Source organism: Miniopterus schreibersii (genome assembly GCF_964146895.1).
Source record: "Miniopterus schreibersii genome assembly, chromosome: 15".
Classification (NCBI taxonomy): domain Eukaryota; kingdom Metazoa; phylum Chordata; class Mammalia; order Chiroptera; family Miniopteridae; genus Miniopterus; species Miniopterus schreibersii.
In genome coordinates, this window is record NC_138115.1 from 8,405,392 (window position 1) to 8,432,398 (window position 27,007).

A 27,007-nucleotide genomic window follows, 5' to 3' on the forward strand; every position below is an offset into this window, starting at 1 on the left:
AGACCCAGCCATTGGCACAACTTTCAGGGGAGAACTCCACTAGATTATAAACCACATAAAGACAGGTTGTGATAAGTGCTATGAAAGAAATGAGCAGGGTGAGGAATAGAGAATATTGAGGGTTAAGTACATTAAAAAGATGGTCAAGGAAGCTCTCTGAAGTGATATTTCAGCTAAGAATTGGATGAGAAGGACTTGACCTTGCAAAGGAGGGGAGGAGGAGAGGAAGGAAATTGTAGGCTTTAGGAGTAGCATATGCAAAGGCCCTGAGGCAACAGAGAACTTTGTGTGGTTCCAAGAACTGAAAGCAGGCCAGTGTGATGAGAGTGTAGTTGTCAAGGGGGAGAGAGCTTTATTTAGAGCTGTAAAACTCTCACATTTTTATTGCTGGCTCAAATTCAGCCTCCTGGAATCCCTCCGAGAACACTGTCCTGGTCCCCTTTTTCAGTGGGGTGTCTGGAAGTAGAAAAAAGCCAGAAGAATGACAGAATGGGTTTAGGAAGCAAATGCAACAGTGCAGTGAAGCATTGCATCAGAAATATCGTGTGTTGGGGAGTTCGGGGAAGAACATGCCATTTAAACCAAAATGTTTTGTTTAAAAAAAAAAAAATCTGTGAACTCTTTCTGTTGATCTTTCTCTTGCTGTGTCTTATGTTTTCATTCATTGCTGATTTCTAACTTGGCCATATCCTGGATTTCATATATGTGGTACATCTGAATTTTATCCCGGTATCCTGGCTGAGCCAGACAACTAATATATAAATCTGATGAAAGCAAAAGCCTTTCCTTAAGTAAACAGTAAGCCTGGAAAACATGGCTAAAGAGAAGCATGATTCATAAATCCACTTCTTTCTTTATTGCACAAATTAGCCATTGTTAGCCATGGCAAGCAGACTCAGGGCGCTTTGGTTGTGTCCATCAGTCCTTAGAAGAAAGACTGAGCAGTTGTCATTTTTCCCCAGTGGGTATTGCTATAATTACAGAAGGCTTTCTCCTAGCCTTCAGAGACCTGGGCCCTCCCACCTTGCCTCAAAATCCCTCTGAGGCTGAGCTCTGAGAGTTCAGCAGGAAAATTTTCATTGTTGGGGGGAAATCCCCATGTGACGTTGTCCTTCTAGAATCTCATCCCAGTGTTTGAGGCAGGAGGTGAGACTGAGTGAGTTCACAATTGAGCACAAGTTCAGTGACTGCTGACCAAGACTCACCCTTACAAACCTCAAGAGCCATCACACATTTGAGGCCCTTGGCTGCCATCAGCTTTGTTCTGGGTAAGGGAGCCTGTATCTCGTGGGAATTCCTGCCTCAAGCTCAGAAGGTTTAGAGTGAATACTTTGTGCTTATTCTAACGAAAATGGGCACCAGGTCTTCTCCACCTCTTTTGAGAGAGAGTTTGTTTGGGCACCTCTTGGAGAGATGTAAGGTAGACGCCAAAATACTCAGACGCTGGTTCTCAGTCTTGGTCACACCTGGAATTGTCTGGGAGGGTAAAGGCACACCAACACCTGGGCCCCACCCCAAGATTCCAGCTTAGCTGGTCTGGGGTTTGGCCTGGGTGAGGGGATGTTTCAAGGCTCCCCGGTAATGCTACAGAGCAAAGAAAATTGAGAAGCACTGCATGAAGATAAACCCGGACTCTTCCTTGGGTGCATACGTTTCTAACTTCCAGGATGATTTGTGGGTGGTTCTGGTGCCCCACTTTGGTCCTTTCTTTCTGTCTGTAAGTAGCACACATCCTAAGGGAGAGCGCACTCATTTATAAGCACAAAATGCTCTCTGGTAACATCTGTGCTCTACCTAATCCTCCCCAAAGCACCTGGAAATTGGCAGTAAGGTGACAGTCTCAAGAGTCAGAGACCCCTGTTCAGCTCTCAGCTCTGTTACCAGCTCTGTGACCTTGAGCAAATTGCCTGAACAATTCGAGCCTGAATGTTCTCACCTATAGCAACCCTTGCCTTCTGTAGGGTTAAATGAGAAGACACTTAATGTAATGCTGAGATCGCAGAAAACACTCAAAAACGTGTTGTTTTCATCATCAACAGAGATGTGGAATACTCTCAAGACCCACATGTTTTGATCCTGTTATAGTTAAGGACTAAAGTGGAAAAGTCAAGTGAACTACAACAAACAACAATTATAGTTATTACCTGCATCTTGGAGTTGAGAGAACTAAGGATCAAAGAGGTTAAGGCTGCTGTAGCCGGTCTGGCTCCGTGGTTAGAGCGTCGGCCCTCGGATTGAAGGGTCTCGGGTTTGATTCCAGTCAAGCGCAGGTACCTCGGTTGCAGGCTCCATCCTGGGCCCAGTCGGGCAGGTGCAGGAGGCAACCAATCGATGTGTCTCTCTCACATCAATGTTTCTCTCTCTCTCTCTCTTTCACTCTCTTTGAAAAGCAGTGGAAAAATATTCTTGGGTAAGGATTAAAAACTAATAATAATAAATATATTTTTTTAAAAAAAGAGCTTAAGGTCACATAGCCTGTGAATGGCTGAGTGGGGTTTACCTGTCTGCATATGTAACCACTACTCTGCATTTCCTTCCATAAAATAGGAGCCCCTGAAGGAGGAGGAGGGGCTCTTGGTGACATCGGCCCTTAATCTTGGCTGAGAAAAGGGAGTCTACACAAAGCTCAGGTCTTTCTCTGATGGGAAAGGTACTCCAGAGAGACATCAGCAGATGAAGCTAAAATGGGCAGGGTCTGCTAACTGCCGCAAGCACCTTGAAAAATCACCTTTTACCCGTTCTCATTGTTTGCTTCCTTCGTCACAGCTGTCCAGCCCAGATGGCACCCACGGCAGCCAGAGCACCGGCAGGCCTCAGCCCAAACAGCCTCAGCAGCTGCCGGTGCAAGATCAGGGCGCCCTGTGAGACAGGCGCTCTGGCCTCTTCTCTCCCCTCATTGCTTTTCCCCTTCTGGTAGAACCAAGATCCTCTGCAACTCGGCTCTCAACAGCAATGGTTCAGAAGTGTTTCTCAAGTTTTTTTGTTTTTTAAATAAGGCATGCTCCTTTTTTTTTAACAAACCACGCATGAGACTCTCACACCCCTTCCCTGCCAGGGTTTGTGATGGTTTGCACTCCCACGCTCTTGTCCGGAGACTCTCCTCTGCACATCCTCAAGGCAACGAAGATCTAGGGTCATAAACAGAGCTAACAGCTGGGAAGCGTTTTAGGTGGGACACTGTTAACTAATGTAGACAGTTCTTAGTTAATCTTTATAATAACGCTGCAAAACATATACATCACATCGCCTTCATTTCACAGAGAAGGAATGCAAGATTTGGAGGTGTTGAGTAACGTTCAGGACCACAGCACAGCAGGTAGCTTGAACCAGGGTCGCAGTGCTTGAGTCCTATACTTCTAACCAAAGCGCCGTGGTTCTCAACCAGAGTGATTTTACACACACGCCCCAGGGGACATTTGGCAATGTCTTCAAACACTTTGAGTTGTCACAAGAGAGTGTGGGGTCTACTGATACCTAGTGGATAGAGGCCAGGGATGTTGCTAAACATCCTCCAGTGCAGGGCCCCAGCCCTACAACAGAATTACCTGCACCCATGTCAGTAGTGTCTAGGTTGAGAATCTCTGCCATAGCCCTAGACTGCTAAGCCACCTATTTTTAGTTTGTACTGTGAAAACAATAGTTAATGTGCTATTAGCATGTTGAATATGCATTTTAAAGTGCCCATGGCCATTCCTCACTCCACAACTCTCCACCGGGCAGGAAACGTAGAGCCACTCCACTCCCCACTTTGATAATCCCTGGGTTTGACTTTGTCTAAATCACTGCATCATTTTAGCAGCAGAGGTTGACTCTGTCTCCAGAAGTTTCTTTTCATGGCAGAGCAATTCCATTTATGTGCTGTCCCAGAGCCAGGACTCAGTGCCCCAGACGTGGAGAGGCAGGTGGCGCTCAGGGCACTGCTGACCGGCTGTGGCCCTCACAGACCACGCCAGCCCTTCCCTTGCTCCTTTCTCTTCCTCCCCCACCACCAGCTCTCTTCTCTGCAAGGCTGAGGCTCCTTCCATGAGAACAGCCTGAAATGCTGCAAGCTGCAGGGAAAAGGAAAGAAGAGGAACTTTTAAAATCATATAAAATGTGAGGAAGTCATCTGGAGACCTGACATCAACGGTTCAGTTAATCTGCTCCCCCGCACCCCCCACTCCCTTGCTGAGGCTTCCAGTTTAATTGGGGCCTGCTGCCCCCTTTCTGAGTCTGTTTGATTGGGAAACCCCCAATCACCAAACAGGACTGAGAGAGAAAGCAGGTCAGGATGCCAGGTTGGCCTTGGCAGGCCACATGGTCTTCTGCACCACAGCCAGGTGTGGCTCACCGGGCAGGAAGTGGTGCCAAAGGGCACAGCTGCCAGGTCCTCAGGAAGGACATTGCCTGCTCCGAGCTGGGCAGGCAGGATCCAGCTTTCTGGGCTGGGGGACAGAGGACCTCTGCCTTCTGCAGGTTAATCAGGATTTGAGGGTTCTCTCTCTGTGATCTGGGGGACCCCCACCCCCTGCCATCCTCTCTGAGCCTGAGATTCCTCCTTTGAGAAATAGAAATTATTATACCTACTCTTAGGGGGTTCTTGAGACTCAAGTAAGGTCGGATATGTAAACTTGCCCAGCGCCATGCCTTGCCCATGGTAAATATTCCAAAGTGTACCCCTTGTGAAATACCAGTGGGGACAGGACTTGGCTGCAGTGGAGGAGGCAGGGGGAGTGGACAGCGGTGGTGGTAACAGTAGGGTGGTGTAATGGCTTCAGTTACCGAGGACTTGCCGTGCCGTGGCGACTGTGCCAGAGCAGCAGGTGCGCCAGCTCATTTTATCGCCGGGGCCTGTTCTTACTCTGGGTGCAGCCCCCCTTCCTCTTCCTGCCGCACCTTCCTCCGCAGTGCTTAGCACCCTTAGACATAGTACACTCCTTACTTACTTTGTCTACTGTATTCCTCCCTTTTTGCCCCAGCAGCTGGAGAGCTGCCGGACACATAGTAGGTGTTTGGTAATCTGACACATGGTAGGCATTCATGAAATATTTGTTGAATGAATGAGCCTCCATTTTACAGATGAAACAACAGAATCTTAGATCAAGAGATTTGCCCAAGATCACACGGCTGCTGAGAAGCAGCCCGAGTCCAGAGCCTCTAACCGCTATGGCACACACGGTGTCATTTAGCCAGTAGTGGTGGCCACAGGAAGATGTCCATGTGGCTCTTACTCCAGGCCAGCTACGCAGCCAGCGGGGCCTTTGTTTGGGTTCAGAGCTTCAGGGTAAAGCATGGCTTGAGCTCTGCAACCACTTGCCCTGGTTTCTCATGCCTCCCCTGGGAGTTCCAGGTATTTTCAGCCATAAAACAGCTCAGAATAACAGTATAAGATTTGGGGAGGAAGTTATTTTCTTTGCACTGCCTCACAATGTCCCAGAAATGATAGACTTTGTGCTAAATATCCCTGTCCCGGGCTCCGTTTCAGCCCCAGAGAAAGTGCCTTGCATTTAGTTCTGGGGAGCAGACCAAGGGGAAAAGGGGTAAGCTCCCAACTTTCCCCATGTAATTTTATCGTCTTCTTTAATTACAAACAAAATAGTTTTTAAAAATTACAAACTTATAAAACCATCTGTACAAATTGAGATTATCCCATAATTTCCTTCCTCCTTCCATTAGGTGACTGTTTCTTTGGTATTTGTCTCTGGGCAAATAAAAAAATAATAAAACACTGACAGGTATATAATTACAAAAAAAGTCATCATACCATTTTGCATTTTTTTTTTTTTTACTCAAGAGTATGCCTTGTCCGTCTTTCCCTGTTGCTGCATGTCCCTCTAACTCGTCTGAGACTGTATAGTATTTCACTGCATGATTGCACCATTATAAGCAGCCCCTATTGCTGAACACTGGATTTTTTTCAAATTTTTCACTGTTGAAATCTGTATTTTGTTGAGCATCTTTTTACTTGAGATTGTGTGCTTCAAGTTTTTCTGTAGCATAAATTCCTAGAAGTGGGATTTCTGGGTCAAGGGATATGCACCTGGAAGGCTTCTATAGAGGCTACCAAACTGGCCTCCTCTAGGTTGTATAACTTTGTTCCATTAAAAGACGGGGGGCTCTGGGCTGGGCACTTGGTAGGAGCAAGTCCTGCTTGAGGACGAGCCTGCAGAGCATGCCCAGTGTGGTCAGCCACCGGCTCTGATATTTTAGGGTTTGAAGTGCTCAGAGAACAAGACAACAGCCCTGATAGCCTAAGAGTTGGAACCACACCAAGTAAAATTCCTCCCTCTCTACCAGTCTCCAGCATCCTGATGGGTTTCTCAGGTGCCAGCCATCTGAACAGTTTCCAGGGGAGCTCAGTTGCCATCCACCCTGGCTGGCCTGGCACAGGGACCACACTTAGTGACGGGGCCTGGGAATTAAGTCATCAGTCTTCACCAGCCAAGATCTAGTGGGAAAGGTAACAAATTGTCCTGGAAATCCTGCGTCTGACAGCAGCTTAGGGCTTGGCGGGTCACAGAATCCTTGCACCTGGCTTGGCGCTGGGGAGACAGTTACATAACACTCAGCTTTCCAGACTTCAGACTCCCAGGTGGCCTGCAAGTGAGGGGAGCTGGTGCTAGGGACCTGCTGACTTATTCACATTCGCATGGCTTCAAAACAGTGGGGCTTTCATTAGTAAAGGTACCAAAATCAACTGAAGAACTTGTTGAAAATGCAGATTCTTGAGCTCCATTCCCAGAAGTTCTGTTGCAGTCAGTCTGGGACAGGAACCAGGAACCTGCATTTAAACAAGCCCCGCAGGTGTACGGTGGTGGCCGGTGTGGTTCAGTTGGTAGAGTGTCATCCTGTGCACTGAAGGGTCGCAGGTTCAGTTCCCAATCAGGACACATGCCAGTGTTACAGGCTCAGTCCCCACTGGGGGGGCAGGCAGGAGGCAGCTGATGGATGTTTCTCTCTCTCCCTCTCCCTCTATCTCTAAAATCAATGAAAGCATATTTAAAAAAATTAAAAAGCCCCGCCATCTAGTATACACTGAGCCTTGGCTGTTCAGTTATGACTTTCTGGGCAAAGCACAGAGTAGCAGATCCTGCACAATCCACTTGAGACCTGATGGCAGATTAGGACAAATGAAAGATGACCAAGGGGACAAATCTTGAGTTTAGGTTCCTCTTTTTCTTTTCTTTCTATCAACAAACTGTACCCCTAAATGTCCCCTGACTTTCTAAGGGCCCCCTAAGTGTTTTCATTTCTGACGGCTCTGGCAGCACCCCATACGTCTCCCTCTCTCCCTGGCACCGTAGCCTCAGGGACCAGGCTCTGCCATGGTGCCTGTGCAGAATCCCACACTGGTCAGCCATTGGGTGGTGTCTGTCTTGGACCATGGAATCAAAGTCACAGACTCACAGAAGTGAGTGAACATGAGCAAAGGTGTAAATTTGCAGCTATAAAATAAGTCCTGGGGATATAATGTACAGTTGGTGACTACAGTTAATGATACCACTGAATTGTATATTGAAAGTGGCTAAGAAGACAGGTCTTAAAAGTTCACATCACAAGAACAAATAATGCAACCATGTAGGGTGATGGATGCCAAGTAGACTTACTGTGGTGATCATTTTCCAGCATATACAAATATCAAATCTTTGTGTTGCAAACCTGAAGCTAATATAATGTTATATGTCAATTATATCTCTATAAAAACAAAAAGAATTTTTTGAACCCCGCCCCCCAAAAAATTAGACTCTCAGCTGGGAGAAGCTGGGAGAGTCTCTGGTGGAAGGAGGTTCAGAAGAGAAGAGGAGCTGAGGCTCAGAGAGCAGAAGTGATTTATTCAGGATCTTTGCAGGAGAGTTGAGATGCTAGGACCCCTGCTATCCAGGCCAGTTACACATGCTCAACTTACAGTGGGGTTACATCCCAGTAAACCTATCATAAGTTGAAAATATCGTTAAGTCCAAATGCGTTTAGTGCTACACTGTAGAGTATAGGTGTTTGCTCTCATGATCACGTGCCTGGGTGGGAGCTGCACCCAGCATCACGAGAAAGTATCACACCACAATGCTACCAGGCCGGGGAAGGACCAAAACTCAACAGTTGAAGTATGGTTTCTACTGAATGCGTATAGCTTTTGCACCATTGTAAAGTTGCAGAATTAAAAGTCAAACCAACATAAATCAGGGACCATCTCTACTTTTTCCACTACTCTAGTAAACACAGTTTATAGGAAATATGTAATCCATTATATAATCCATTGAGTTTCACAAATGAAAATTAAAGATTTGACTAAGGAGAAAGGTGAGCGGCCTGCCTGGTGGGGGAGGACCAGAGTGAGGTAGCCGCCGTGGGCACATAACTGAAAGGGGTGCCAAAAAACTCAGTAATGGAGATAAGCAATATTTCAATGCAGTATTTTAAGAAGCAAAACTCATGCAAAAATCTATGATTAACAAAATGTCAAATTTGTAAATAAAGTCAGGATCAGTTTTACTTTTGCGTCAGGCTCCAATTTCACTGGGCATGGCACTGTTACAGTGACAGGGATAGAAACTGTAAGCAGATGTGTTTGGGTTTTAATAGGAATCAGTGTTGTTAAGCCAGTATTTCCCGAAATGTGTCCTTCTGAGTGCGGGTGGGTCCGGGTGGGGAAGGGGTTCTGTTGTCGGAGTGTGGGAAACACGGCGTGTTCTATCTTCTCTCTGAAAATCCCTGCTGTACTAAAGCCGTGAAAGGTTTTGGGAAGTCCATCAGCAGATGCCAAACTTACTTGCCTCCAGAATTCTTTTTCACATGATTCAGAGAGGATGCTTTGGAGAAGCTTCCTTACTCCCCGGCTGGATCCCTGTGGGGTGCTGGGTGGGAGGGGGAAGCGATCTGAGGGCCTTTGGAGGACGCTGGATGCTCGGCCCCTCCCAGGTTAGCAGCTGCTTCTCCATCTGTGCGGATTGTGCACCTGGCCAAGCCCACGGTGCCTCAGGAAGGCGGGTGAAGGGCACAGACGGCTGAGAGGGGAGCCGGAGATGAGAGCAAGTTTCCAGGGCCGGGGTCAGTGTCTGTGCTTTCCAAGAGCCCAGTCCCACCGGGCCTTGCTGGGTCCCTTGTCAGAAGCAGGGAGTAGGATGGTGGCAGCTCCAGTAATGAGACGAGAGGGAGGGGACAGGATGGTACAAGGCCACACTTCCTTCCCTCTTTCTCCCTGGCCGAGGCCTGGGGCTGTTACATGCTCAGAGGCAGCCCTCTGGATGGTCTCTGTGATCACAACTTCCCGGCTGCGTTAATGAGGAACATGCGATGCCAGGCGTTCTTTCCAAATCGGTGAGCTGAAGGAAAGCACCCCATTCCCTTGCTGTTCCAAGTATGGTCTGTGGACCAACAGCATCAGCATCTCCTGGGAGCCTGTTGGAAATTCAGAATCCTCGGCCCAACCCCCGATCAGGGGACACAAACCTTCATTCTAGGAGACCTGTGCTGCCTGTCTCTCTGGTCCCTGACTGCCAGCACTCCTGCCACCTTCCCTTCTCCTCCTGCTCACAGCGCTAGGCAGGAGGGAGGAGCAGAGTGCTGAAGTGGCTGCTTGGCGACCTTGCAAATTAGTCCCTCTCTTATTACCCGCTCTAAAAGCTGCGTAACAATGCCTAGCAATATATAAGACACCACACAGAAAAATGTGTCAAAAGTGACAAATACGGGTGAAGGATACTAACATCGCCCCTGACCTGTCCTCGTGGCACTGCTCTGGACCCTCTGTGTGTCAGCGCACCGGGTGCTCACCCGCCTGCAGCCTGATGAAGTAGATCCTACGTTTTCCGCCTCACAGATGCGGGCACTGAGGCACGGCGCAGGTCAGGGCCCATCCAAGGAGGCATGGCCCTCAGGGCGGGGCCGGAGGACCAGCTCCACAGCCAGGGCGCTTCCTCCCCCCGCGCTGTCTCAGGTGCTTTATCCACCCGGCCTGCAGCGTGGGAGGGTCACTCCCAAACCCACGGTGCCTGGGAAAGCTCCCCTGGTTCCTGCTCACCTCCCTGGCCTCGGCCCTGCTTCTCTCCTCTTTGCTCAAGGTGCTCCAGTCACAGGACCTTCTGTCGCTTTTTAGAGCGCATGGCACTTTCTCCAGCTCCTCCCCATCCGTTCAGTCTCACCCAGATTATCAGCAACGCGATTCTTTGCCACCACTGTGCCAAGGTGGAGCCCGTCTTTCACTCTCTGCCACAGCACTGTGCTTTTCCCCCACCCCCACCCCAGTGTCTACTGTCCCGACAGCTGTGTGTCTGCACTGGCTTGGTCACATGTCTTCCTGCACAGTGCCCTACCGAGTGAGGTGTTCCCTGAATGGCCTGGTTCCCAGAGGCCGCACAGAGCCTGGCAATGGCAGGGCTCCGTCAAAAATCTTCGAAGAAGCCATCTAGGTGTCCCAGACTCTGGCCGCCAGCTCTCCACCCCTGGAGGGCCATTTAGCTTCTGCTGGGGAGGAAGAGTCTCCTGAGCAAATCCTCCAGGGCAGCTGCTTGTTGACTTGGGCTAGTGGGTTCTGGAAAGCAGCATGGGGTCAGCGTAAGCCCAGAGCACACTCTGGCCGAAGTCTTCAACTGGTTTGAATTTCTGCACATCCTTCCAGTTAGCAATAGGCTTTGCGGCACCCCAGCCACAGTCCCCTGTGGAGGGAGCAGTAGTGAAAATTGACCCACGTTTCTAAAAGTGTCGCTCCCTGGTTTGCCCGTCGCTCCTGTGCACAGGTCCTTCTTTGTTGGGGTGACCATGTACCAGGAAGTCCATGTAATGAACAAATCAGTGATGGATGGTAGGAGAACTGCAGTCGATCCGAGTTTTGATCTCAACCAGGCTTGTCCTGGTAACTGGACTGGGCCAGTAGGAGAAGGGATTTTAGTCCTGTTGCCATGCCTGTCACCTCCCATCCCCACTGCTTCACAGGCGAGTCCCTAGAACGAACGCTGCTAGAAAATAGCTTCTCTGGTCGGGGAGACCAGGATCAGCCATGGACCAGCTCCTTGCAGACTCCGTTCTCCAGGCTGGGCCAGTCTCGTGGAGTGGCCGGGGTGAGAAATCCCTTCCCTGGGTGAAGGAGGCAGGCCGAGTCCAGGCCAGAGGGGGTTCAAAACCCGAGGAACCCGCACTCCCCAGGCCTCCACCCCCAGCAGCAGCTGACAGAGAATTGTTCCCTGCATCTGCCAGTATGTTCTTGGTACCACAGGAGCAGAGGACAGGCATGTGACTGCAAACACGTGTGACCACATGGTCCCGTGGGGCCACTGGATGCTCTGGAGCCTAGAGTAAAGGAGTAAGGAAGGTGCCTCAAGGGCCGAGCAGTCAGAGCTTTGCAGGAGGAGGAAAGGCAAGGCAGGTGGCGACGGCCTCAAGCGCAGCGAGCTCTGAAAAGCGAGGGAAGCACAGGCTGTCGGGAGGGGTTTCTTGAGAGGAGCTGAGGAGAAAACTGTGCAACCACCCGTTTTTGGATTCATAGCACCCCCAATAGTGGAGCACGGCCATCCTTCCCTAGAGAGAGGCCCCGCCCTGTCTGGACCAGGCCGGGTGGTTGTGTGCTGGGTGGAGGGGCCTAACCCACGGCTGCCGCTGGGCGGTCAAGAGCACAGTCCTCAGCCTGCAGTCAGCAGCAGCCCCGGGGTTGGGTCTGCTCAAGTGGAGGCTCTCAGCCGGCGATCTTGTCCCCTGACATTTGGCAAAGTCTGGAGACATTTGGGGTTATCACAACTAGGGGCATGTTACCGCATCTAGTGGGTGAGGCCAGGGCTGCCGCTAAACATCCTGCACAGCATAGGACAGCCCACAGCAGAGAATTATCCTGCCCACGATGCAATAGTGCTGAGGTTGAGAAACCCTGAATTAGAGTGTCTGAGGGTGTGAAGCTGTGGTTTCCTAGAGTAGAAGCACCTTTAGCTGCGAAGGACATTTTCCTGGAAGGCCAGGCATCAGGCGCAGTGCTCCTCCGGCCCCCACAGCAGCGCGTCACCAGGGGCTGCTCTGCAGACGTGGATTCAGATCTCACACGTCTGCCGAGGATGCAGTGCACTGGCCCACAGCTCACGCTTTGAGTGGCAGGGCGTTAGAGTGTGGTCATGATCCCCCCTTCCTTTCCTTGGCCCTCATTCTCTTCCCATCCCCACCCCGAGCCTCCCCTGTCATACTCTGAACTATCCCATGCCCTGTCACCAAAGAGCATGTGGTGGCAGTTAAGCTCCACTGCCCAGATGACAGCTTCTCTCCAGCTGTTGTCAATTTGAAATTCAGGGTGTTGATCACACCAAATGACTTAATTGGAAAAGGGATCCCAGGGGACCTGATCAAAGTACCCCCCACACACACTTAAATAAGCTAGTACCTCAAAGACATGCCTTGCGGGGCCTGAGACACTTCCACGGTGAGGAGGTCACGGCTGCGGGGATGCTCAAGCTTCACAGACATTCTCACCCTAAACCAGACGTTGGCTCTTTCTAGAAAGGACCAGATAGTAAATATGTTACATTTGGTAGGTCATACAGTCTCTGTCACAGCTACTCACTCTGACATTGTATCAGGAAGGCAGCCAGACACTGTGCAAATTAATAGGTGTAGTTGTGTTCCAATAAAACTTTATTTACAAAAACAACTCTGGAGCTGGACTTGACCCGTGGGCCATATGTTGCAATACCCTATTCTGTCTTTTAAGTTGGCAGAAACACAGCTCTCTGTCTTCCTATGCCAGTTGTCTTTTTGTTCTTAGTATTTTTGGAGGAGTGGAAGTAGAATAAATAAGGAACAGAAAGATGTAGCGCAGGGCTGCCATTGCCTTTAAGTCTGCATGTTCTCCTCTCTGGACTTGAGCACATAGCTTCTGCTCTTAGAACAAATGGAGGGGGAGGGACACAGCAAAGATCTCCTTTTTCCTCCATCAAACCCACAGCATCCTTTGAAGGCATTGATTTTTCTTGCCTTCTGTGAGACCCGTTTGTAGTGAGGGGACACTACTCGGACAGCAATGCTGTATTGCTTACAGCGCTCTGGCTGCACGTCGCTGTTGACGGTTTAACCACAGAGAGTCACAGGTTGAACTCAGTACTGACCTCTCCTTGTTGGGCAAGGCCTGCGGCCTCGGCAGTGTCTGGACATTTGTGTAGCTTTTGGCCACACTGACCCCTGGGATAAGAGTGAATCAGATCGAGGCCTTTACTCCACAGTCCCCATCTAGCACCTTACAAAGCCTGCATTATTTGGAGAGGAAAAAACTGCCTTTGTCTATTAATAAAACAGAGTTCCACTTGAGAGGAGAGTGGCTTGGCATCTGTGCCTCATGCTGCCTGTGGGATCTTCTGCTGGGGCACCGATAAGGCGGCCAGACTGTGGGCTGCAGCCGGAGCTCTCTGGGGAGCTGTGCTCGCAGTCGCCGCCATCTCCTCCGCACCTGTGCTCCTGCATACATACACCCTCACACACACATCGGGGCTCAGGCAGCAAGGAAAGAAAAGCACATTTATTGCAGGATTGCGGAGTGGCATTTGGGAGCCCCATTTAGTGGGACTATATTGATATTCAGTGTTTTGACAAAAAGAATAGAGTTGAATCTCATCTGGGTAGAGGACTAATCCCTGGCTGCAGTTTGAAGCACAGATTATTTTAACAGTGGCTCATGGATGGTAAACATTGCCATGTGTGTGGCCCTGTGTGGATCGTGTTTCTCAGATTCATTCATTCATTCACTCATATAATCATGCATTCATCAAGAATTTGGGTGTAAAATTTTGGGACATGCTGACTTTTATTGGGGACTTTTAGGCCCTGCCTACTTTCTTCCAGCATTTTTTAATCCCAGGTGCTGAGATGGGGGCCTAGCAAACAGGAGCCAGCCCCTGCCCTCTTGGAGCTTACAGACTAACCAAGTAGATGGAAAGGAAATCAGAACTATACAAATATATTACAGCTGTGATGAGTCTTAAAAAGGAAAGGTACATATTTCTTCATCTAATAATCACAAGTTTTCAAGCTCAGATGCTATTGTTATGCCCATTTTACAGATGCATTTCAAGAAGTTTTAAAGTTGCCCAAGTCAGCCAGCCAGGCAGTTGCTCTCTAGTTCTGCTCATAGTTAGAGAGGAAGGTGGTGTTTATCAAATTGAGATGTGAACTAGGATACTACAGTTCCGTCTTGGGGACATGAAAACTGCTAATTTAAACACACCTCCAGAGCTATGATTAATGAGGCAAAACATTTTTTGTAGATTGAGGTGCTAATTACAAATCACGTGTCCTTCAACTTTAAAATTGGAGAAGCCCCAGATGGTGGGCCATATAATGAACCGCCAGAGACAATGAGACTGACAGATGTGACCGTAGTACTTTTGTTCCTCGTGGTTGGGGTTCCACCCATCTGAATTACAGTCGGTTGTTCTTTAAGACCTGGTCCACTCCAGGTCAGAGGGTGGTGGCTTTTTTCTGGAAGCAGGTAGCGTGAGGACTCATTGATCTCAACGCCACAAATATTTACTGAGCACCAATGGGGTGCCAGTCACTGCTCCTGCCAGGAGAGCATAGTGAACAGGAGAAAAGACCCCTTTCCCACACGCAGTCATTCAGCTACAAACATACACGGAGGAAAGTAAGTCAGGATGGGAGCCTTACAAAAGGCTCAAGTGCTGCAGCGTGACTGGTTGGTGGGGGAACAACTTGACTGTTTTAGAAAGAGCAATCTGGGCAGGCACCACAGAAGAGGCGACATCTATGTGAGAACCTTGGTTAAAGGAAGCCGGTTTTGCAAAAGGGAGAGTTTTCCAAAGGGGCTGGAGTGAGCTTGCTGGTGTGTTGAGGGAGGAGGAAGGATGTAAGTGAGGCTGAGCAGGGGAAGCGAGGAGCGCCATGTAGCCAGTGGTTGTGGAGAGGCAGAGGGCCTTGCCTTCTGCATAAGTGCTCTGGATTTTGCCAGTAATGAAATTAACCACAGAGCCAGCCTGTTGAAAAGCAAGTACACAATTATTACTCATCTATAGGCCATTTGATTCATGCCCTGCATGTAAGAAGCCCCTGAAAAAAAATTCTGAGTTAATAAATGAGAACAGACATTTCTCCTCTGGAGTGGGCAGGTGGCGTTTCCAATCCCACCCACACAACCACCAGGGGAGGAGCTTAGGTTTAGGTGATGCTGATAGTGGACCCTGAGCTTGAGCACAGGCCCTCCTGTTCTTCCAGAGCAATTTTGTTTTGGGGGGAAGGGAGGGGAGGTTAAGGGCATCCTGAGATTCCAAAGATGCAGAAGCACCATAGAGAAGAGGGCAAGATCCCCTCCCTGTGGAACTGAAGCTGCCCGTCTTCACCGTTACCTCCGCAGTGAAACATGAATCTCTTCACACGCAGGACATTCTCACAAATGCTTGACTTCAGAGCTTATAAAAGACAGTTTCAGGAAAACAGCATGTCTGGGAATGTATAGTATTTGCTAGATTGCTAATGCTGACCCTAATCCACCCGAAGGCGAGAGAAGACATCTGGGCAAAGATCATTGCGCCTACCTGTGATTTTTGAAGATTTTTCCCTCCTTACTAAAGTTGATCTGCTCACACTACTCACTGTCAGCTCAGGTTTCTACCTCTGCTATCTACCTTCAGATGGGGAAGGTGCTGGGAGCAGTGAGGACGCACACATCAGAGCCAAGCAGCAGGGACAGCGGGAGGTGGAGGGCCCAACTCCTCTTGCCTTGACAGTTACCCCAGTAATGAAAAAAGAAATAGATGCATGACTGGACAGTGCGTTTTTCAGAATACTTTCTTAATAGGCATATCCTACATTTAAATTTGGCTCTTTAATGAGAACACTGTTTTATGTATAACTTATATAAGGTAAAGCAAACAAGTGTTAAAATTACACCTCAAAGAAATGTTACAGATGCCTACCCTTTTATAACCATCAACCAGATCTAGATACAGAACATGTTCAGTGCCCTTGGGGTTTTCCATATCCCCCCTCCCACTACTCTGACCTCTGTCACCATAGATAGCCTTAGCCTGTTCTTGAACTTCATATAAATGGAATCACACAATATGTTCTTTTTTTTTTTTTTTTGGTCTTTCAGCATTTCCTGTGGGGTTCATCTGTGTTGCTGGGTGTAGTCATTCATTCTATTGATGTATAGTATCCCATTATGTCATGGTTTCTCAACTGTGGCATTTATTGACATTTTGAGCTGGATAATTCTTTCTTGCAGGGATTGCCCTATGCAGTGTAGGGTGTTTAGCAGCATCTCTCTGGCCTCTACCCACTAGGGGCAAGTAGTACCTCCCCAACCCCATTGTTTCCCCTGGAATTGAAAACCATTGTGTCGTATAAATATACTACAATTTTTAACAAACTTTTTGTTTGTAAACAATTTCAAACTTAGTGAAAAGTTGCAAAAATTGAACAAATAATACAGTGTATTCTTTACCTAGATTCATCTATCGTTAACATTTTGCCCCATTTTTTAAATCATTTTCTCTCTCTTGCCCACGTGCTATTTCCGAACCATCTGAGAGTAAGTTGCATTCACCTTAGCCATTTGCCACCATGTACTTCCACGTGTATTTCCCAAGAAGAAGGATCGTTTCCAACACTATCATAATTATCAAGTAACCACAATAATTGTGGTATAGTACATTTATCAATTGCCCATGTCCCAATTTTTGTCACTTGATCAACAGTCATCCTTTATAGCATTCATTTTTGCTACAGAACAGGTTCCAGACCAGGATCAGGTATTGTCTGCCATGGTTTCTTAGTATCCTTCAGTCTAGAAAGCCTTTCTTGGTCTTTCTGATACTGAACTTTTTAAAGAATACAATCGATTTCCTTCTTAATAGAGCATTCTTCATTTGGAGGCTTTCTAATCTTCCCTCCTGAATACATTCCAGATATATATTATTGACTGGGAGGCAGCATAGGTCACAGTGTGTCTCTCCTTAGAACATCCTATTCAGAGGCACGTGAAGTCCAGTTGCACCTCGTCAATGATGTTAAGTTTGATCTCCACTGTATAGTTACTAAATTTTCCCTTACAGCTAATAAGCAATATGTGGGGAAACACTTAATACCATGGAAATATTCTGCTCCCCCTTCAAATTTTACCCCCGAAATTTAGCACACTTTGACTCTTGCATGACCCAGTCTTTACCTGTGATGGTTACAAATCCAGCACTCCTGTCTGCACTCACTCTGAGCATTCTACTATATACAAGAGCCCACTCTTTCCCCCTGTTGTTTATTGATGTTTTTATCTGTTATCAGTATGGACTCATGAATTCCTGTTTTTTCAGTGGTTTGTAAATCATTACTGTTTTAAGTATTGTAATGCTCAATTTGCTCAGCTTTGTCCAGTGGGAGCCCCTTGACGTTGGGCCCTATGTTCTTCTGGCAGACTCCCATCACTTTTTATTTCTAACACTTCCTTACTTTTTGGCAAAACGTGATGTTCCAGACTCATCTCTTACTTTCCCTTCTCCTGTACTAAAATCGGCCATTTCTCCGAACAGTCCTGGCCCTTTAATGGGGAAGGGTAGAAACCACAGTTGGTTTATCCTTTCCTGTTAATGAACACTGAGTTGTTTCTTGTTCTGGGCTGTTCTAAAGAAAGCTCTCTGAATACCCTTGTACATTTTTTGGACCTATGAACTCATTTCTATTGGGTGGATACTGAGCAGTGGTAGAAAGTCATAGAATCTCATATACCCAACAGAAATAAGTCCGTAAAAAAAGGACACATATTCAAAGCAGCATTTTTCATAATCTGTGTGTGTGTGTGATATTGATAAGTAGTTTTTCAAAGTGCTCATAATGTTTATCAGGGGAGTGGAAGTAACTTGTTGTCCCCAGTAGGTGGGGAGGAGTAGTCCTGGCAGGGGACATGCTCTCTGCAACCAGAAATGGCAAACTTGGTGACCCTTTCAACAGACATAACGAGTGAGAAATGATGAGATTTTGCCACCTGGGCCATCCTTAAGCTTCTTGTTAAGAGTGCTGCTTTAAAATGGGCCAAATGGATGTGACTGAAGTCAGGAATCTCCCTGGACCTTCAAAATGGCTTTTATGTCAGTGATACCAGTGAGCACTTAGGGAACGCAGGCCCATTGCTAGGGGCACCTGCTGTTAGAGAGCATTAGGGTCAATTAGGGTCACTGCTTTTTTTAAAAAGTGCCCCCCCAGGGGAAGGAAGAATGTCCCCAGAGTCCCACTCACATCTTCTGGCTGCTGGGGGGCCCATTTAGAACCCTGGAGCAGTCATTTACTAAACAGTCTGGGGAAGTAAATGTCCCTGTGTCTACACCCAGGGAGTTGCTTAGTTTTCAAGACATTTGCAATGGGGTCTGAAGGACAGCAGGCAGATCAGGGAACTGCTGGAAGCTGACAGGGGACTGAACTGGTCCAGTATCATGGGACTAGATTCCAGGCTCAGTCCTGCCAGGAAGTGCTTGGGCATGGCCCGGTCTCTAAGGTTTTCTCATCCCAGGCGGCCTGTAGTGCACCACTGGAATCACAGGTACTTGAAGCACTTTGTAGAGCGAAATTCTAAAGAGAGGAAACATGGTAAACAAGATGCACAAGGGGCTCTTGGTAACTTTGATGAGCCTTTGGAGCAATTAATGACGAATACAACGCATGTTTATGGATGCAGTTCAGCCAAGCGCCCCCCAGGTGGACACTGCCCACGGTGCAGTGGGGAGAGCCCTCCTGCACACTTTCCCATCTGCACAACCGCACGCAGCCACCCTGAACGGATGACCGTTCAGATGCCCCCCGGGGACTGTGACCCCCACTGCTGCTCGCTGTACTAACCTCCAGGGCCCTCTCCTGTCTCCCCCAGGCCTCTCCGCCGACTGCGGCGCCAAGCGCCAGGAGCACCTGTCCCGGTTCTCCATGCCTGACCTCAGCAAGGACTCGGGCATGAACGTCTCGGAGAAGCTGAGCAACATGGGCACGCTGAACTCGTCCATGCAGTTCCGCAGCGCGGAGTCGGTCCGCAGCCTGCTGTCGGCCCAGCAGTACCAGGAGCTGGAGGGAAACCTGCACCAGCTGGGCGCCCCCATCGGCTACAGGGACCTGCAGGCCCGCGGCAGGAGGCACCAGAGCTTTGACTTCGACCCGGGGGTGGCGGGCAGCAAGCTGCCGGGGCCGGAGGGCGTGCGGCTGCAGCCCATGAGCGAGCGCACGCGGAGGAGGAGCGCGTCCCGCGACGACGGCCGCCACTTCCGACCGCACCGCTCGCGCCGCTCGCGCCGCTCGCGCTCCGACAACGCGCTGCACCTGGCGAGCGAGCGCGAGGCGGCCGCGCGCCTGCAGGAGCGGCCCCCGCTGCGCGCCCGCGACGACTACGACCAGTTCCTGCGCCAGCGCAGCTTCCAGGAGAGCCTGGGCCAGGGCTCGCGGCGGGACCTGTACGGCCAGTGCCCCAGGACTGTGTCGGACCTGGCCCTGCAGAATGCCTTCGGGGAGCGCTGGGGACCCTACCTCGCCGAGTACGACTGGTGCTCCACGTGCTCCTCGTCCTCCGAGTCCGACAACGAGGGCTACTTCCTCGGGGAGCCCATCCCCCAGCCCGCCCGCCTGCGCTACGTCACCAGCGAGGAGCTTCTGCACAAATACAGCTCCTACGGCCTCCCCAAGTCGTCCACGATAGGCGGCCGGGGACAGTTGCACAGCAGGAAAAGACAGAAGAGCAAAAACTGTATCATTTCTTAATCTGACTGGGGCAGGGCGTGGGGGAAGGTGGGAGCTAAGAATGTAAATTCAGAAACTTGCACTGTTTTAAATTTTAAAGCGCTTTTCGGGTTGGTTACCCGGGGGGAGAAGGGACGTGCTCTCAAGTGGAGGAAGGCAAGGTTGCAGAATGCCTCTCAGTCGGTAGTCACAGTTCTCGGCATGTTGAATATTATTTGCACATTTCACTTTGGAAACGCTATAGACTCTGCGGCAGCCGGGCTTGGTCACCTCCCGAGCCTCGGTGTGTTGAGTTGCCACCAGTAAGATGGCAAATCGCTTCCTTGCTCGCTTGTATCCTCTCTGGTTCTCTTACTTTTAGGACCCTTTTTCCAGTAAGTAATTTGTTTATTAGCCAGGACCCGAGACTAAGTTATTTCCATGTCCATTGTAAATGCAATGTAAATGAGAGTTCTGATAAAATATTTTTGTATTTTGTAATATCAAAGGAATTTCTATATCGTAGGACTCAGTGAGACCCGCATGCACATCCAGAGTTGTCTTTGAGTAGTATCCAGAGGTGGCCAGCACCACCTTTCTTTTCTTTTTTCTATACAAATTTGTTACATGTCAGTGAGACTTTTTTCAAAGGAGTTTATTCAATTTGGCTTTTTGTGGCTAAATAAACAATTATTATACCCAAAGCATTTTACGCTCTGTTCCATCTTAAGGAGCCATCCTTAAGTCCACTCCCACCCTCAGTAGAATGTATTCTCTACAAAGTGATAGTCATTTTTTTAATAGCAAACATAACTTTTGCCCATTAGAGAAACCAATCAGTGTCAGTCGAGTTCCGTGAGAAACGCCATCCCTGCTGGGAACATTGAAGTTGCTCACTATTGATCTCTTTCTTGGGGAAAATACAGTGACTGTGAGTGGTGCTGTTGTGTGATGTCAGCATGATGTTATTTTGAATGTGGCATTATTTTCTGGTGCTCATGTTTCCTGGATTGTATTATCTGCTTTTCTTTGCCAAGGCAGACGGAACAGCTGCCTTAGCCCGACAACCGGTTGTCCTCAGCGCAAATGAACTTAAGCATTTGGAACTTAGGGACAGGAAGGTTCTGACGGGGCTCTGGGAGAGACGGTGTGTTCTAGATCGTTCGTTATGCAAGGAGAAGGAATGAGGTGATTTGAAAACAGAAAGCAGGGCAAGGGTAGAACGGAAGGAGAATATGAAGGAAGGTCAGGGTGAAGAAGAATTCCTGCACGTGAAGTAGAGGAGCGGTGACAGCCACCTCGACTAGCCCCCAGTGCTTGTGGAAATAATTCAGTTTAACACACTCCCTAACCAGAGTATCTGGGTCACCCAGAAAGGTTGAGCTGCTCAGGAGACTTCAGTGTGATGGTCTTGAAAAGCAAATGTTGTTGAAAGGAGGGTTTCCATCGGGAACTTTGGGGACCGTTGGTCAGACGGAAAATGGACTCAAAAGTGAGTTTGCTTAAAGAAGACATTTAACGGTTGTGCTGTTTATAGTAAAATAAAACTTCCTCCCTTGCTTCAGTTAAAAATGAAGCGCGTGCTTTTCCTTCCATTCCCCTCTCCCCTTAATGGACTGTGGCAGCTGAAATAATCCACCGCAGGACCCACCTTTAGTGAGATGTACTGTCCATGTGCTATACACGGTGTATCTCAGTGGCCATCTGCCATGGTGAGGCGAGCGTGGTCTCTTTTCAGTATAGTAGTTAATATTTTCTAGTATTTTTTATGGAGAGAATGTGAAAAGTGGCTTTTCAGACCCCATGCCAAGAGGGTCTGGGGAAAGGAAGGCTGTACAGGATGTGGGAATGGCGCTCCATTCAGGATGTATTAAAATAATTTGCTTTTCAGGTATTAATATGACATTTGTCATTGTCACTGATTTTTTAAAAAAAGCAATGCAAGTGTTGGTTGTGGCTGTTTTCCGCATGCTATCTTCATATCTAAATGCTTCCTTAATTATCCAAGCCTCCGGAGAATTAACTCTATTACGTCTGTATAGTAAGTTTGTAAACTGCTTGGCAAACTGATTTTAAGAAATGTGCAACACCGCCCGACTAAAATGGCAGGTTTCTGGTAGAAATTGGGCAAGTCCAATTTGGATTTTTGAGCTCCTTGATTGATGAGAACAAAAAAACGTTTTTGGAAAAAGGGAAAACAGTAGATGACTTAACCTAGCAAAAATCTGGAAACAGTGTCTGTCCTCTGTGGCCTGGAATCCGGTGAAAGAAGTTCTCCTAGTGAACGTTGCTCTCTAACTCGGCCCTTTTCAGAGCACCTCTTGCATTTCTCAGATGAGGCTTTCACCCCATCAGCAGAAGAAAGAAGCTGGCCTAGAAACTGGCATAAAACTAGGGTCCAAAGGAATAGGGGAAATGAGCGATCTGAGATCTAGTTGCCCAGGGAGCACCCAGCAGCCGAAATGGTCAGAGCTTGAGATGTAATGGGTATAAGCCTCGGGGTCAAGCTGTCTGCAGGCAAGAGCACCCCACCTGCTCCAGCACTGCAGAGGTCTTCCCACGCCACATGCAGCCGGGCGCCTCACAGGGAGTGCCGGTGGGGACGGCTAAACCCCCGCGATGATGGAACCTCCAGGCGAGTAGCCAGAGAGAGCAGGTGTCGTTGCACTGGGAGTCCCACTGTTAGTGACACTTACATCCCAGAATCCCATTCCCAAAAGTTGAATGCGTTCTCTTCTGAGGCAAGAACTTAGGGTCCTTAGCTGATCCCTCCATCATAACCACCAGCTCTTCTTGGTCACATTTCGCTGCGAGTGAGGCCTGCGCTCACCGTTTCTTAGGTCATCATTTCATCCCCTCAATAGACTTTTTATTGAGTAATCTTTTCCCAGTTTCCTCTCTGCTCTCACGCCTTCGGGGTTTGTTGTTTGTCTTTCTTCTTCTCCTCATGCTGGTCCTCTGCTTGTCTTGGTGGTGAACACCGCAGCTTTAGAGTACAGCTCGTGTCCTACTTGCTGCTCAGTTCGGCGGCATCAGAACTGGCCCCCTCCCAAGAAGCAGAAGTCAGTGACAGTGTCCTGCCAGTACACACCACCCTTGATACTGTGAACAGGTTTCGTAGCAGGCTGGTGGCACTGAGCGCGGCACTCAGTACCCTTCCTTCTGTTGAGTAGTTCTGGGATCTCTACCAAGCGTGAAGGTGAACGAGCTGAGGGAAACCAGAACTGTGCTTCTTGGTGTTGCACGCGTTCAGCGGCGGAGAATCCCTAGTGCTGTTTGTGCGACAGCTTTTTCCGTTTTCATCTTGAGCTCTCCCGTCCTTTCAGCCCAGTGACCACGCAGTTTTGTGTTTTGAATACGGGACGTGGAGGCCGCTCTTTCCCCTTTCTGTAGGATTTGCCTGCACTGCACCGAGATTATGTTTCCTTCAGCAGCAGCCTCCTGCTTCCTGGGTGCCACTAGCATCGGTTGAGTTCAGGTGGGGCCAGTGATGGCATATACGTAGCATATACTCTGCTACCTGGGCACAGATAACCAGTGTGGCACTGTGTACTTTCCAGAGAACATGGATGCAGCCTCAAAACCCTGCGACACTCCAGCCCGCCAGAACCGGCTGGTCAGAAGGGCTCTTATTTGTGTGATAACAAGCCTCCTTTGTGAACTGCTTCTTAGCTGTCTTTCTACTCTGGGCTCTCTTACCACTGGGCAAAAACAGCCACTTAGGAAGCATCATTCATAAAATAATTGTGAGACTCCAATTCCTAGCGCCCAGATGTGGGTGCTGACAGGAGCTGACTCTTCAGGCTGAGTGAAGACAGATCTCTTAGGCCTACCTTTCCCTGCTCGTGTCCTTGGCCAGCTTTTACAGGCAGCCTCTCTTCGCCCTCTTGCAGAGGTCAGATAAGAGTCCATCTTAGTCTAATCCCACCTTCTAACAAGAAATAACACATATTTAGATCCCAGGGAGAAGTGCTCTTTGTGTGTTTCCTTCTAACAGAAACGAGATGCTAACACCTAAGAAGGAGAATCTCTGGAAGGGGAAGTGGATGGTGTAACCAGCTACCTGAATATTTCATGCCAGAAGAGCTGTTTTTAGCAACTGTTTAGCACCTTCAGGGCTTTGACATGGGCTCTGGACAGCATTCCAGGCGTGGGACTCAGCCGAGCCGCCTCTGCCGATTTGGGAGGCATCTCATGCCGCCTTTTGAGGCCTGTACACTTCCCTAGGCACTAGACAAGGAGAGATGAAGAGGGTTTTGCCTGCCTCCAGTGGTTGGCCCCTCTGGGACCTGGAAGACACCAAAATTTGTTTGTCCAACCACTTGGAAGCAGTGGCCAAGGTTAGGATCGAGAAAGGATTGGATTCTTTTCCCATTTTCTCATAATAGTAGCCCAGGCAACACAAGACTCGTAAAACATGACGCACCGTTGGGAGCTATACTGTTTTATAGGCTGACTTCCTGCTGACAAAACTAGCTTTCCTCAGGGGCAGTAAGAAGGAGGGGGGAAAGCTCTCATAGTGTTAGGAAAATATTCCTGTGATTTTTGATATGGCAAATCCATAGGATAGGAAAAAAAAATTGTCTTTATCCTGAGAGTTTTCTGAGACATGCCTTCACCCTACTGGACATTTGGCCATTGATGTTCAGTAGGTCTCTGACCAGGCTTTTCTAAATTTTTCGGAGAGAGTTACTCACCAGTAAGGTCTGTTCTCAAGTCTTTCTGGCAATTTCCATATTTTCCCATAAAGCATTTTGGTTCTATTTTTGGACCCTGACTTAATACTCTGTGGCCTACGAGTCCTTCATTTTCCTTAGCAAATTAGGACTTTGGCAGTTTTCCTCTCCTAAACACATTCTTTCCTGTACAGGATTGCTTTGCCCATCTCCTGCTTTAATTCCAAGCACATAAACAAAACCTCAGTGGGCCTGGGAAGGCGAGGCAGGCCAGAGTCTGTCGTGTGTCGAGTGTCGCGCTGTTTGTTAAGAAGGTCTGCAACGGGCCTTTGGTGTAGGCTCTGCCAGAGACTGTTGTGAACACTTTGCTTGAGATCCGTGCCCTGTAAAATGGATATGATGTTTTACTGATGTCTGTAATACATTTGTAAACTTACAATAAAATTTGAATAAAAGAATTGTTGCCATTCCTCTCTCGCTTTCCAGGTTTTTTTAAATCTTTGCCTTTGAGCATTTCAACAGAAAAGAGAGACTGCACATGTCCAGGATGAGATTTGCTATGAAAGAAGAACCTGACTATTTACATCAGAATTTCTCAGCCTCGGCATTATCGACTTTTGGGCTAGTTCATTCTTTGTGGCAGAGGACTGCCCTGTGCGCTGTAGGATGTTTGAAGACATCTCTGACCTCTACCCACTAAATGTCAGTAGCACCCCTCCCCCTGAGTTGTGACAACCAGAAGTGTCTCCATACATCACATCCATTAGGAGGATTACTATTTTTTAATAAAAACAACTAGAAAATAACAAGCGTGGCAAGGATGTGAAAAACAGGCTCCCTTGTGCATTTTGGGTGGGAATGTAAAATGGTGCAGCCTCTATAGAAAACAGTATGGCAGTTCCTCAGAAATTTACAACAGGATTGCCATATGATCCAGCAGTTCTGCCTCTGGATAGAGACCCAAGTAATTGAAGGCAGAGCCTCTAAAAGATTTGTACCTCGATGTTGACATCGGCATTACTCACAGTAGCTAAAGAGATGGAAGCAGCCTAAATATCCATCATGGATGAATAGATAAACCAAATGTGATGCACACACACAAGGGAAGAGTATTCAGCCTTCAAAAGGAAGGTAATTCTGACACATGCTGTTGTATGGATGAACCTTGAGGACATTAAGATATGTGAATTAAGCCAGTCACAAAAAGATAAATACTGTATAATTCCACTTATATGAGGTTCCTAGAAGAGCCAAAGTCATAGGATAAGTAGAAGAGTGGTTGTCCAGGGCTGGGGGAGAGGAGAATGGGAATTGTGTAATGGGTATAAAGTTTTTTTTCAAGATGAAAATTGGTTGCACAACAATGGTAATGCACTTAACACCACTGAACTGTACATTAAAATGATTTATGTTGTCTTTATTTTACCAGAATTTAAAGTAATATCTCCACCCATAGCTGAATGTCCCCTGAGGACAAAAGTCACCCCTGGTTGAGAACTGCCAGTTCAAATGCTTTGCCACTTTAGCATCTCTGATCCCTGAGGATTTTTGAAACTGACTCCTACTCAGGCCACACAGACAATTTTCAGTTATTAGCAGGAATTAAAAGCAGCAGGTGACCCTAAAATATTTGTATTTGCTGTTAAGCAAATCCTAAGTGGTTTGTCTAGAGAGCTATATGCACAGCTGTGTTCTGGTTAGAATAGTATTAATATGGTCTGGGAGCCAGGACCAAAGCAGCATGTAAATTAGATTTTTCCATGGCTGATCCACAACATTTAGGAAGCGCTGGATACTGCAATATCACTCGTTCAACAAGTATTTATTCAGAGCCTGCTCTGGGCCAGGCACTGTTCTTGGTGCCTGGAATACAGCAATGCACAAAACGAACTTCCTACGCTCCTTCAAGGAGCTTGCGAACTTGACTTTCCACTAGGCCCGAGTGCGGGACTGCAACAGCAGATGTTCTCATCCACGCCAGCCAGGAGGACTTGGGAGATGGACATGAGTGAATTCACTCCTGAGGCTCCTGAGAGCCTTTGGGTGAAGACTGATGTCATGCCTGTTCTGCTCAGAGACCCCCTCGGGGAGCATGCCCCTCAGGCAGCCACGGTTTTGCCATTTGACCTGCTCTCCCTTCTCCTCAGCTAAAGCGATTGGCATCAAGAATGGCACGTAGCCAGCAATTTACAAGCGACCTGACAACGTGGTAAGCTGGGCCAATCCGATGCCCTTCTCAGGATTACAGACAGGATTCTGAGAGAGAGAGGTAGTTGCCAGTGGAAGCTGAAGCTAAGGGAGGGCAGCCAGGAGTCAGGCTCGAGGCCATCCTGGTAGGGGTGAGGGGAGGGGAGGGGTGAGAGTGCAGACCGATGGGTGAGCAGCAGCTCCGGTGGGAACAAGCCCAAGAACGAAGACCAGCGTGAGCACAGAAACCTGAGAGGGCCAGAAGAGCTGTCCCCGGGACCTCCTCGCCTCCAGACCGCAGTTCCTGCCCCTCTCGGATTACCTACGGTCTTGGTCCTTCACACAACCCTTCCCCATTGTGCTTATGTATTGTTGCATTACACACCTCCATAAACTCGTATTTGCACTCAAGTGATCCTTGCAACCCTGATTAAAACATGAGGGATGAATTCTGAATGCCAGCTACTACACCTTTTATTTAGCCCCACGCCCCTTTAGCA

The 27,007-nt window shown here is 48.4% G+C and overlaps 1 protein-coding gene across 7 annotated transcripts in view; it reads left to right on the forward strand.

Moving 5' to 3' along the window:
• PRICKLE2 (prickle planar cell polarity protein 2) overlaps positions 1 to 25,721 on the forward strand; it is a 301,504-nt gene extending 275,783 nt beyond the window's left edge. For all 7 annotated transcript variants that reach the window (XM_081160275.1, XM_081160277.1, XM_081160276.1 and 4 more), the window contains one exon: positions 18,812 to 25,721. In XM_081160275.1, the coding sequence (XP_081016401.1) occupies positions 18,812 to 19,686 (875 nt within the window). In that variant the 3' untranslated portion in view covers positions 19,687 to 25,721. The remainder of the gene's footprint in view (positions 1 to 18,811) is intronic.
• Positions 25,722 to 27,007: the final 1,286 nt, after the last annotated feature.